At 43.0% G+C, this 12915-nt stretch overlaps 1 protein-coding gene across 4 annotated transcripts in view; it reads left to right on the top strand.

The window, feature by feature from the left end:
• The window catches only part of dgki (diacylglycerol kinase, iota), a 233394-nt gene that overhangs the window by 173857 nt on the left and 46622 nt on the right, over window positions 1-12915 (top strand). For 3 of the 4 annotated variants that reach the window (XM_073058951.1, XM_073058953.1, XM_073058949.1), the window contains 3 exons: window positions 4480-4591; window positions 5540-5739; window positions 9543-9605. In XM_073058951.1, coding sequence (XP_072915052.1) covers window positions 4480-4591; window positions 5540-5739; window positions 9543-9605 — 375 coding nt within the window. The remainder of the gene's footprint in view (window positions 1-4479; window positions 4592-5539; window positions 5740-9542; window positions 9606-12915) is intronic. The other variant, XM_073058952.1, reaches the window with a different exon arrangement.

Raw genomic sequence — 12915 nt, 5'->3', positions numbered from 1 at the left:
TGGAAATCATTGAAAATATACAAAGTCTTATCATTGTATGCACTCAAAACTTTGGATTAGAAAGAAAAGGGAAACACACCAGGAAGAGTGGAGTTGAGGCAGGGATCATTTCAGCCATGATTTTAATTAATGGTAGGGCAGGCTTGAGGGGCCAAATGGCTGACTCCATTTCTTATGTTCAAGTGACTGAGCCCTATGACTTGGGCCAGTGAAGCAATAACAATGGCTTTGGGACTAGAAAGGAATAGGGCATCCATACTAAACTTGTACTGAACTTTGTTTCCAGTATATGGAGAACTTTGTGCACTTCTGCTTGTCTTGCTCTCAGAAGGATGCAAGAGGGAGAACAAGGATGCTTACCAGGAAGGGATGAAGTTCCTGGGCTCCTATTCTCTTGAAAGTCAAGGTTAAGGAGTGATCTAAAGGAGTCCCAAATTTCTAAGCTGTATTGATAGAGGCAGACCCTGTCTGGCCAAGAACAAAACTAGGAATTCAATAAAGAATTTGTACCAAAAATCAAACAGAAGAAGTCAGGAATAGCATTGCTATTCCTTGAATAGCATTGAGGATGAAGGGAATTTGGAATTCACGATTGCAGGGAATAGATGAGGTGAACGGCAGCAGAATTAGCACATGGAGTGGAGATGCTGGTAGTGTAAGGTAATAATGTAGGAAGGTTGAAGTGGAGTATGAACTTATAGAGGCAAATAATGCAATCAGTTCGGTCCTCTCTTACCCGGTCACCATTCACTTAGATCAAGACCAGTCCTCATCTTACATTTGTTCCATGTCCCACTGTATGACCAAAGTCTAGCTTTAAAAATGCAAAGTATTCAAAATGCCTGAAATTAAAAATAAGAAGTATAGGAAACACTTTGCTGGTCAGAAAACATCAGTGGGCAGAGGAGCAAGGGTGAGGGTCCAACTCAACCATCTAAGTATCAATGTTTTAGACATTTTCATTTGATTCCACCACCAGCAGCAAGCCTCAACAATTGGTTGTGCACTGTGCCGTTCATGGCATGATGGACATTGACTAGATGGTGAAATCACAGAGCCTGGTGCATGAATTGTAAGTGACTTGCCTCAGATCAAAGTGGATGCACAATACTATCCCAGTGAGGTGCCCAGTACCAAACTCCATTGACTCACAGTCTTTGCTATAATTTGTTTTGCACATTTTGTGGGCTAATTCCAAAAGTTCCTATGCAGTCCCAAGACTGGCAGCTTTCTCCAGAGAAGCGCACACACAAAATGCTGGAGGAACTCAGCAGGTCAGACAGCATCTAGATAGATAGACAGATAGACACCTCATTGATCCCAAAGGAAATTATAGTGTTACAGTAGCATTACAAGTGCACAGATATAAATATTAGAAGAGGAGTGAGAAAGAATAAAAAATAAGTTACCACAAACAGTCTAACAGAAGAGGGTCATCACTTCCCCGGCTTTAGGTTAACTCATTATAGAGCCTAATGGCCGAGGGTAAGGATGAGCTCACATAGAGCTCTTTGGAGCAGCGCAGTTGTCTTAGTCTTTACTAAAAGGGCTCCTCTGTTCAGCCAAGGTGGCATGCAGAAGGTGAGAAACATTGTCCAGAATTGCCAGGATATGCCATGGAGTCCTTTGTTCTACCACAGCCTCCAGTGTGGCCAGTTTGACTCCTATAACAGAGCCAGCCTTTCTAATCAGTTTATTAAGCAATGTTGGCATCACCCATGTTGATGCTGTTGCCCCAGCACACCACCACATAGAAGGTTGTACTGGCAACTACAGACTGGTAGAACATGTGAAGGAGAGGCCTGTATTCTCCAAAGGATCCCAGTCTCCTCAGAAAGTAGAGGTGACTCTGGCCCTTCTTGTACACAGCCTCTGTGTTGGTGCTCCACTCAGGTCTATGGATAGTTGACGTTTCAGGCTAAGACCCTTCATCAGAACTGGAAACGAAGGGGGAAGATGCCAGAATAAGAAGGTGGAGCGAGGGGAAGGAGGTCAAGCTAGAAGGTGATAGGTGAAGCCAGGTGCACGAGGAAGGGGCAGATTAAGTAAGAAGCTGAGAGGTAATAGATGGAAAAGGCAAAGGGCTGGAGAAGAAAATATCTGATAGAAGAGAATGGACCATTGGGGAAATAGAAGGAGGGGAGGAACTGGGAGAGGTGATAGGCAGGTGAGAAGAAGGGGAAAGAGGCCAGAGTGGGAATTGAAGAAGAAGGAAAGGGGAAGGAAAAACATGACCTGAAGTTGGAGAAATCAATGGTCATGCCATCAGGTTGGAGGCTACATAGATGGAATATGAGTTGTTGCTCCTCCAACCTGAGAGTGGCCTCATCACGGCAGCAGATGAAGAGTCTATAGACTGACATGTTGGAATGGGAATGGGGATTGAAATTAAAATGGTTAGCCACTGGGAAATTACATTTTTTTGCGGATGGGTGGAGGTGCTTAACAAAGCAGTCTCCCTGCCTACTTCGGGTCTCACCAGTGTTGAGGAGGCCACGTTGGGAGTACCAGATACAAGTGACAACCCCAACAGATTTGCAAGTGAAGTGTTTCCTCACCTGAAAGGACTGCTTGGGGCCTGAACGGAGGTGAGGGAGGAGGTGAAACGGCAGGTGAATCACTTCTGCCACTTGCAGGGATAATTGCCAGGAGGGAGATTAGGAAGGATGATGAGTGGACAAGGGAATCACGGAGGAGCAATCCTTGCGGGAAGTGGAGAGTGGGGGAGGGGTAAAGATATGCTTGGCGATGGGGTCCCATTGAAGATGGTGGAAGTTGCGGAGAATGATGTGTTGGATGCGGAGGCTCAGGAACTCTACCCCTGTTAAGGCAAGGGGGAGATGGGGTGAGTGTGGATGTCTGGGAAATGAGGGCATCACCAATGATGGAGCTTGACTTCTCCAGCCAGTTCTGAATGCAGAGTGGGACAGGAGTTTGTCACTAGCCCCTCAAACATGCCGCACCATTCAATAGATCATGCTCCGGATGATAGGTCTTCGCCCAAAACATCGGCTCTTTATTCCACTCCATACATACTGCCTGACCTGCTATACTGCTATGTATCAATACTGCCAATGTATCTGCTACACTGATCCTCTAGTGTTCTGTGTGTATTACTGTGGATTTTCAGCATCTGCAGAAACTTTTGAGGTCATTAATAGATCATGGCAAACATATTATAGTCTCAATTGCACACTTCTACATGTCACACCCTTTCTTATCTCCCTAAAAAAAAATGAAAGGCTCTGTTTCCTCTCCTCAGGAAAGTGAGTTCCAAAGAAAAACCATAATCTCATCTCTTTCTTAAATGGATGACCCCATATTTTTAAACAATGACTCCTTTGTAATAGGATCTCTCACAGGAAAACATCCTATCCCCATCTACACTCAGGGTCTGATATGTTTCAATGAAGTCCTCTCTCACTTTAGCCGAGAAGCTTACCTTGTCCAACCTCTCCTCATAAAACAGCACTCCAATTCCAGGTATTAGTCTGTCAAACCTTCTCTGAACTACTTAGTAAGTATCTAGTATAGAGTTTAGAAGAATGAGTGGAGATCTCATTGAAAGCTGCCAAATATGCTCAGGTCTAGATAGAGTGGACGTTCAGAGGATGTTTCCAATAATGGGAGCGTCTAGGACCATAGGGCACAGCCTCAGAAAAAAAGATGAGGTTAAAGGTTAGCTTTAATTGTCACTTGTGCATTGAAACATACAGTGAAATGCGCCACTTTGCATCAATGACCAACAAGATCCGAGTATTGTGCTGGGGGCAGCCCAGCAGAGTTGCCATGCTTCCAGATGCCTGCCTGGCACACCCACAATTTCTTAACTTTAACCCGTACGCCTTTGGAACGTGGGAGGAATATGGAGCACCTGGAAAAAACCCACGTAGTCATGGGGAGAACGTACAAACTCCTTACAGACAGCGGCAACAATTTAATATCAATCACGATTGCTTGTTCTATGAAGCTGACTGATGGGGATGAATCTGTGGGATTCACTGCCAGGGATGGCTGTGGAGGCCAAGTCATTGGGTGTATTTAAAGCTGAGTTTGATAGGTACTTAATTTGTGAGGGCATCAAATGTTATGAGAGGGAGGTTATGAGGTCGAGGGGGAAAATAAATCAGCCATGATTAAATGCAAGAGCACACTCAGTGGGCAGGATGGCCTAATCCTGCCCCTGTGTCTTCTGATTTAATGATGTCTATCTCTGAGTTATGCCAAGGTCTCAGAGATTAGATGTGCATATTTCCTCAGTGCTGACCATTGAGTTACCTGCCCTCTATCTTTAGTCAAGGATGGCAACCTAGTATGCTGTGGCTTCATCCAACATTTTTCCCCTCTCTCAGTGGAAGATCACTGTCCGAGAATCTCTTGCCTGCCATTTTATGTTGAAGAGATGTGAACTCAGCTAAACAGAAATTGTGCGTTATTATTCTTTGAAGTAAATACTGAAGTTGGGCTTATCTGATGCAGGTACTGTGCGGGCACAATGCCCTGGGGGAACCCAGGAGATCACCGGGACTTTGAGCCGCAGAGGCATGATGATGGCTGCATTGAGGTGATAGGCTTCACCATGGCATCTCTGGTAAGGCTAGATCTTCCAATTCTAATGTTTTTGAGTATGACTTAGAGTTTAGAAGAATGAGGATCGACATTTCATAAAACATAGAACAGTACAACATAGGCCCACAATGTTGTGTTAGCCTATATAAACTACTTCTCAATCAATCTAACCCTTCCCTCCAACATAGCCCATAACCCTCTATTTTCCTTTCATCCATATCCCTTTCTAAGTGTCTTTTAAATGTCCCAATGTATCTGCTATCAATTTTGACTGTGCATTCCAGCACTTACCACTCTCCGTGCTAAAAAAAATCTACCTCTGACATCTCCCTTGAGCTTTCCTCCACTCACCTGAAAAGGATGTCCTCTGGTATTGGCCATTGCCTCTGTTCCTCCTTCACTCCAAAGAAAAAAACTCGAGCTCACTCAAGCTTTCCATGTTCTACATGCTGTCTAATCCAGGCAGCGTCCTGGTAAATCTCCACTGCATCCTTCCTATAATGTGGCAACCAGAACTGAACACAGTATTCTAAATGTGGTCCAAGCACGGTCCTATAGAACTGCAACATTACCTTGTGGTTCTTGAACTTAATACCCTGTCTTAAGAAGGCCAACATACCATACACCTTCTAAACCATCCTATCAACTTGCGCAGCAAGTTACAGATATGTAGACCTGAGGAGGCTTGATAATGTAGATATTGAGAAGCTTCCATTAGTGGTGGAATCTTGAACAAGCAAGTGTAGCTACAAAAAAGAAGGGCCTGTCATTTAAAACTGAGATGTGTAGATACTTCTTCTCTCAGAAGGTAGTGATTTTTCACTAAAGATCCCAATGTAATCAGCTCCTGCGTAGGCTTTAAATAATTTGGGAAGACTTTGTAGAATATAGCAGTTGTCACATCTCGTGTTTGGAGAAAAATGTTCATCCAAACGGAACCAGCGATATCTCTGGTCTTTGCTTACTTCAGGCCGCCCTCCAAGTTGGAGGCCATGGGGAGCGACTTCACCAGTGCCGAGAGGTGATCCTCACCACTTACAAGACGATCCCCATGCAGGTAGACGGGGAGCCCTGCCGCCTGAGCCCATCGGTCATCCGAATCTCTCTGAGAAACCAGGCCAACATGGTGCAGAAGTGCAAGCGACGGACCTCCATGCCGTTACTGAATGAGTGAGTCTTTTCCTTACTGCTCACCTCAAGGTAACGTCACCTCCACTGCTTATGTTTGTCTTCTCATACCAGTGGAAAGCAGAGGGAAATTTTACGTGACTCCAAGAAATCAAAAAAAATTCTGCAACTTCTGCCAGAATTTTTGGAAAGCAAACATTGCTCAAATCACAGATGGCTTGGTTCAAATAAATGTGCTAATCCTCCCGGGAAGCAATAAGATCAGAACAAAATGACAAATATAGAAAACAAATACTGTACGTGCTCAAAGTCTCAATATTTTTTATGATATATGGTATATTAAACAACATGACTGGTTACATGGAAAACCAAATATATTAACAGTGATGTTTCTGTAATACTCAACCAAATAAAAAGCAAGGATCAGTTAAAGGAAACTAGTTTTTTTAGCTCATCGAGAAAGATAGTAGGCATTCACTAATATAAAGAGGAAAGCCTTTTCCATTATGTGAGGAGTTCATGGAACACTGAAAGACTGTGCCAGATCAGTGAGGTTATAAAAAACTCACTGGGTCCGGTTGAAATACAGATGGAGTATATTTCATCAGTGATTTAACCTGAATGAATTGGCAAAATCCAATGACCTGCACTAGGTTTTAATAGCACAGTGCACTCTAGAATGTCTCTAGAAGGCTGGGAAGAAGCTAACTTTCAAGGATCAACTTCATTCACCTTATATAGTTATATTGATTAGGAAATTGCTGTGTTGCGTTAGCACAACATTCAACAATTATAAAGAGTGGAGAATTACATGAAAATAAAGTAAGAAGTGAGGGTATACAATAAAATGAGCATAAATACATAAATGCCAGCAAGTATTTACAATGTAAATAGCATTTTATAAAGTAAGTTGAAGTGTTTATAGTGCCGTGCAGTGGCAATCGTCCCGAGATGAAGCTTACACAACAGAAGCTGGAATGTTTCTGAAAGAACCCATTCACAATCTGGTAGATAATCTGTTAAAGGAACTTAGTGGGTCGGGCAGCATTTGAGATGTTGTTTGATACACTGCCAGCTCCTCCAACAGATCACTTGTTGCCTCTTCGTCCTGCATCTGCAGTCTCTTGTGTTTCCACAATCTGATGGATGATAGTTTGGATAGGGAGGACTACATCACAGACAACCAGTATAACTTCATTGAAAGGTTGCACCCTGCCAATGTCATTCCATTCTTTGAAGTCATGGATGAAGAAAGCAGATGATAAGGTTACAAAACACATTGAAGTTTCTTTTATCAGTTGTTTACATGAGCTAGATCGAGGTTGTGTTAGTAGAACATTGACAGATGTCGACAGGAGATAGTTCGTCAGATGACTTCAGCACAGTTTTCTCAACTCCACCTCCAGCACAATGCCAGTGAAGCCTGATAGAAAGTGGACAATAGAGGTCTAACTCTATTGTTTTGTATGCTAACATGGAGGTTCACGCATCAGAAAAGCAGTCCAGGCAACCAGTTCCATGATTTCCTGAACTTTACAAGAAGTAAACTGATTCCACAGCACAACAGTTCCCCAAACTCTGTAAGCAAAAGAGCAGTGTACAAGCATGGTAGCATGGTGTCCATGAAGTCCCTCTTTTCACTTCATGGACAATTGCTCCTTTAAGGAATTAGAACTGTCCTGGGCATTCCTGGGATTGTCATATTTTCAGATCACTGTATATTTTCCCTTTCTTTCATGAACTTCATTCATAACTTTCATCACTTCAACCTTGAGCATGTCACCCATGCCATTCTGGGAGCACTGCCATCACCAAGATTATTCAGGGTCAGCAGGGAACTGATGGGCCAAAGGGTCTTTTTGCTGTAGAACTCAATGCTCAGTTGTGATGCCTCATCTTCTCCACCATGGTTCCTCTGCATAAGAGGAGTGTACTCAGTACATTGGCTTGTGTGTGGATGTACAGGAGCTAAAGGCTGGAGTATTATAGTTGCTTCTTTAACTTGTAACAAGTTTGGCGATATTTTTACATTTGTCTGTTTAAGACAAATTACTGAAACCCCTACTAAGCAAGCAGCACAAAATACAAAGCAGTCCGAAAGTAGATACATGGCTCCTACAAAGAGTATATCGTAAGGAAATAAGTTTGAGTGGATCAATGCAGAAATTACCTGAATCATCCTAGTATAATGGTTTATTGGAGTAGGGAAAAGTTGCCCAGTTAAAAGCTATAATTGGGAATCCATGTTGTACTATTTTCAATGTTAACTAGTTCACTTGCTCTCCTTGTATTAAATCAGCAATTTGATTTGCCCACCTAGACCAAAGGCTAGAATAACCCCATACAAACGCAAGGTGGTGGAGATTAAATTGACAGCAGCACAAAATGAGCGCTGGTGAATCAGCATGGTACATTATAGTCCACTTGCGTTTCTTTGAAATCGTACTAGGCACCAGATTTTGAAGGGTTGCTGTTACTTGCTGCTTTGCGAAGACCAGCCCCGACTCCCAGCAGATGACACTTCCCAGTAATTGGTGGGTGATGTGTCACGGATGCACCAGGAGAAATTGTTCATAAGTGGCCAACAATCTGGCTCTTCCAGAATAAATGCAGCTTACACTGAGTGTGTTGGCAGCAAGCCCTTTAAATGATTTAAAAGAAAACACACTGAGGGCTGCATAGGCTTGATTTTCACCATGCTTCCTGCAGTCTCCATAATGCTCTATCATTCCTAAGTGTGGGTATTTCTGTCAACCTTTGCCCAAACATCCCCTCTTTGTATTATTGTGACATTAACTCCTTTATCTGGCTTTAGTTGAAGCTTCCCTTCGCATCAACCTCAAAAACAGTTCAACTTTCCTGCTAGTATATGCACAATATAAGTCAGCTGTACACTGCATTGATAACAATGAGCAAAGGAGCTGAACTTCAGGGGAAAAGCAAGGAGTGGCAAGGTTTACTCCCATGCTCAAGTCAGTAAAACATCCATGAGATAACCATCCAGTGTACTTGCCAAAGTCTGGTTACATTCACATTTGGCGATCATAGTCCTGATGAAGAATCTTGGCCCAAAATGAAAACTGTATATTCCCCTCAATGGATGCTGCCTGACCTGCTGAATTAGAAACATAGAAAACTTACAGCACAATACAAGCCCTTCAGCCCATAAACCATCGTCGGCAGCCCATTGCAGGCACTGCCTTCAGCATTTTGTGTGTTCAGCCTCAAGAATGAACAATGATCATTTAGGTAAGTAATAAGAGGGAGCCAATGCATCTTGCAGTGTTTTCTGAAGACAAAAGATTGGAGGAAAAGGAGAAATTGCAAGTGAATCTACCCATTGGGAACCAATGAGACTGGAAACGTAAACACAGGAGATTCTGCAGATGCTGGAAATCCAGAGCAACACACACACAAAATGCTGAAGTTATTCAGCAGGTCAGGCAGCATCTATGCAGAGGAATAAACAGTTTATTCCTCTGTAAAGATGATGCCTGACCTGCTGAATAACTCCAGCATTTTGTGTGGAGATTGGAAACATTACTTCTTTTACATCTGTTGAGTTTATTCCCAACGAGAAGGTAATTTCCTCTAAACCAGTGCTCTCCCCAAATTTGAGAATTCCTCACTTGATGAGTCAAGTTAAGATTTCCCTTGTTTTAAATGTTCCCTTTTCCTCTTGGTCTGATCTGTCTTTTGTACTGTTACACTGTTAACTAATGTTTGTGGATGCAGATGGTTGACTTTCCCTGCCATCCTCCCAATCTAAATGTGGTATGTTTCTCTCTCCACTCCGATCCATGTTATGCTTGGCACTTGCTGGTGGGATGTGCTCGACCGCACAGTATCCACAAGGTGCAACATGCCGATCTCCGTCGTGTCTCTGCTCCCCCCGACAGCTTCACGCTGTAAGTAACAATCTGCACACCTTTCATCCTCGTGTTATTTGGTTAGTTGTGCTCCTTTCTGTCCTCTTTAACCAATACTTTATGTATTTATTATAAGACAGGAACAGAATTAGGCCATTCAGCCCATCAAGTCTGCTCTGCCATTCCATCATGGCCGATTTATTTTCCCTCAACCACATTCTCCTGCCTTCTTCCCACAACCTTTCAAGTTCTTACTAATCAAAAATCTATTGAACTCTGTTTTAAATATACCCAATGATGCCCTCCACGGCATCTGTGGCAATGACTTCCACAGACTCGCCACCATCTGGCTAAAGAAATTCCTCATCATTTCCATTCTAACTTGACATGCTTTGCCGTCTGGTCCTAGACTCCTTCACTATAGGAAACCTCCTCTCCATCTCCACTCTATCTATCCCTTTCAATATTATACACGCATGTGGCATGACATGTTACAAATACTGAAGAAATGGCAGATACAGCCAGACAAGGTTGCACGACAGAAAACCATTAAAACTCTGATAATCCAGCATCTGATTAGCTGGAAGTCCTGATGGGTCAGCATCGGGCTCAGTCAGTAATCCCTGGCTATTTCCTGGAGCCCAGGGGCAAGAGGGATGTGTGGTCAGAACTGGTGTTCCAAAGGCGACCCTGGCCAGCCGTGAGCCGGAGCTGGGGTCAAGAACACCAGGTGTTAGCAACATGAGTAGGTTTACAGCTGGAACCAGGGATCGAATACTTGTACATATCGAGTCATAAAGTACTGCAGTGCAGAAATAGGCCCTTCAGCCCATCTAGTCTGTGCCAAACTATTATTCTTCCTAATCCCGTTGACCTGAACCCAGACCATAGCCCTGCACACCCCTCCCATCCATGTACTTATCCAAACTTCTCTTCAGTACTAAAATCAAATCTGTATCCACCACCTCTGCTGGGAGCTCATCCCACACTCTGAGTGACAAAGCTCCCCCCTCATGTTTCCCTTCAACGTTTCACCTTTCATTCTTAACCCGTGACCTCCAGCTCTAGTCTCAGCCAACCTCAGTGAACAAATCCAGCTTGCATTTACCTTATCTATACCCCTCATAATTTCACCTGAATGTTTGACAAACTTCTATACGGCGGAGAGTATCCTAACCTGTCGCATCATGGTATGGGCATACCAATGCTCAAGGCTGGAAAAACTACAGGCAGTGGTGGATGCATTACAGGTAAAGCCACCCCCACCTTAGAGCTCATTTAAATGGAGAGTGTCATCCATCATCAAGTGCCCACACTATCCAGGTCATGCTCTCTTCTCACTAGTACAGGAACCTGAAGTTCTACACTGACAGATTCAGGAACAGTTATTACCCTATAACCATCAAGTTCCTGAGCTAGCATGGATAGCTTCACCCATCTCAACTCTGAACTGATTCCACAAACTACACCCTCACTTTCAAGAACTCTGCAGCTCAGGTTCTCAGTATTATTAATTTTTTATTTACACAATTTGTCGTCTTTTGCACATCGGTTGATTGTCAGTCCTTGTTTATGTACAGCTTTTCATAAATTCTTTTGTATTTCTTTATATCTTCATTCTCTGCAAGAGAATGAATCTCAAGGTCGTAGATGTTTATATATTTGTACCTTGATAATAAACATACTTCGATATTTCCCACTCCCTTTAAAAGCAGTGGGTTCACTGGAAAAAATACACTGCTGTGTAACGTGTACGAGAAAATGACCTGACAGTTTGTTTGGGTATTAATCGTAGTAACACCCACCAGTACAGAATGTCTGGTAATCCTGTTCCACCAGAAGTTCGTGTCAGGCCGAGTTCATTGCCACGAGCACAGGGATGGTGAGGTACAGGTACATTGAAAAGCTTGCCTTACAGACAAGTACAGTGCTGTGCAAAAGTCTTAGGCACATACGTACAGTATATAGTTAGGGTGCCTAAGACTCTTGCACAGCACTGTAGTAGTTTTATGTATTGCACTGTACCGCTGCAAAAAAACAAAGTTCAGGACATGTGTGAGTGATGATAAACCTGATTCCGATATGAGTCTCTATTAAGGGGGAAGGGAAAGGTTGGGAAAAGAGGAAGGGAGAGCAGAGGGAGCAGGAAGCACCAGAGGGACATTCTATAATGATCAGTAAACCAATTGTTTGGATCAGATGACCTTGCCTGGAAGTTACTTCAAGGCATTCATAAACTGTCAAATAATTGGGAAATAGATTTCAGCATGGATGAATGAGAGTTAGTACAATTGGTAGGAAGAGTAATGGGTCACGTGTTACTTGGAAGATGCAGGTGTAGAAGGTGGCGAGATTCAGAGTAAAACCTCTCCAATCATTAGATGTTCCACCCTGAGCTAGCAATGAAACATAGGAAGTCCAGCACCATTTGCTGAGGAAAGGCTTGGAGGGATATGGACCTAATGAGGCCAAATGGGATTAGGGTAGATAGGCATCATAGTCCACATGGACTGAAGTGTCTATTTCTGTGCTGGAGGATTCTCTGTATGGCTTACTTTTAAAGCAGGGGTTCCCAACCTCGTGTCCGTGGACCCTTTACTTAGTGGTATTGGTCCATGGCATAAAAAAGGTTGGGAACCTCTGTTCTAGAGGGATTTGTTTATTTATTTATTTATTCAGAGATAATTTAGAATAGTTATTTAATCACCTTATTTAGGGATGACATCAAGAGTAGTGAAATTATGATGAGCCAACTCTTAAAATATTAAATATTGCATAGTTATTATAAGAAGGTTATAGATACACTGGAGAGGGTGCAGAGAAGATTTCAGAATGAATCCACAATAAGCAAGGATGGATATTAGGAAATGATAAGTACTCTAAGGCTCTGGTCTCTTCTCTTGAAAGGTGAAGTCATGAAATCACGAGGACTTGACCTGGTAAATGCATCAGACCTTTTCTGTTTTTATTTTGGTATCTAGTATGTGCTGTTTTTCGTTTCTTGCTGTTTGAAATAATGAAAAAAATTTGATGGAGTGGATACGGAGAGAGTTCCCAGTTATGGGGAGGAGCAGTCTGGAGCCAATCAATGTCCAACGTAGAGGATAATCCAACAGGGGATTCAGAAGAAGCCTCGCCCAAATTTGCTACCACAGGGGACTGGTTGAAGGGAACAGTACAGAAGCATCTGAAAGGAAGCATAATAAGCAGATGGGAAAGAAGGGTACAGAGGATTCTACTTTAGCTAGGAAAGGAGGCTGAATTGGAATACAAATGGACTAGCTAGGTGGAAATGGCCTGTTTCAGTGTTGTACATCCAGTGTTATGTGCTCAATGTAGTGTGTGTCCA

This window comes from Hemitrygon akajei, chromosome 10 (genome assembly GCF_048418815.1).
Source record: "Hemitrygon akajei chromosome 10, sHemAka1.3, whole genome shotgun sequence".
In the NCBI taxonomy this organism is placed as follows: domain Eukaryota; kingdom Metazoa; phylum Chordata; class Chondrichthyes; order Myliobatiformes; family Dasyatidae; genus Hemitrygon; species Hemitrygon akajei.
The sequence above is the reverse complement of the archived record's forward strand: the minus strand, read 5'-3'. Positions and strand labels throughout refer to the sequence as shown.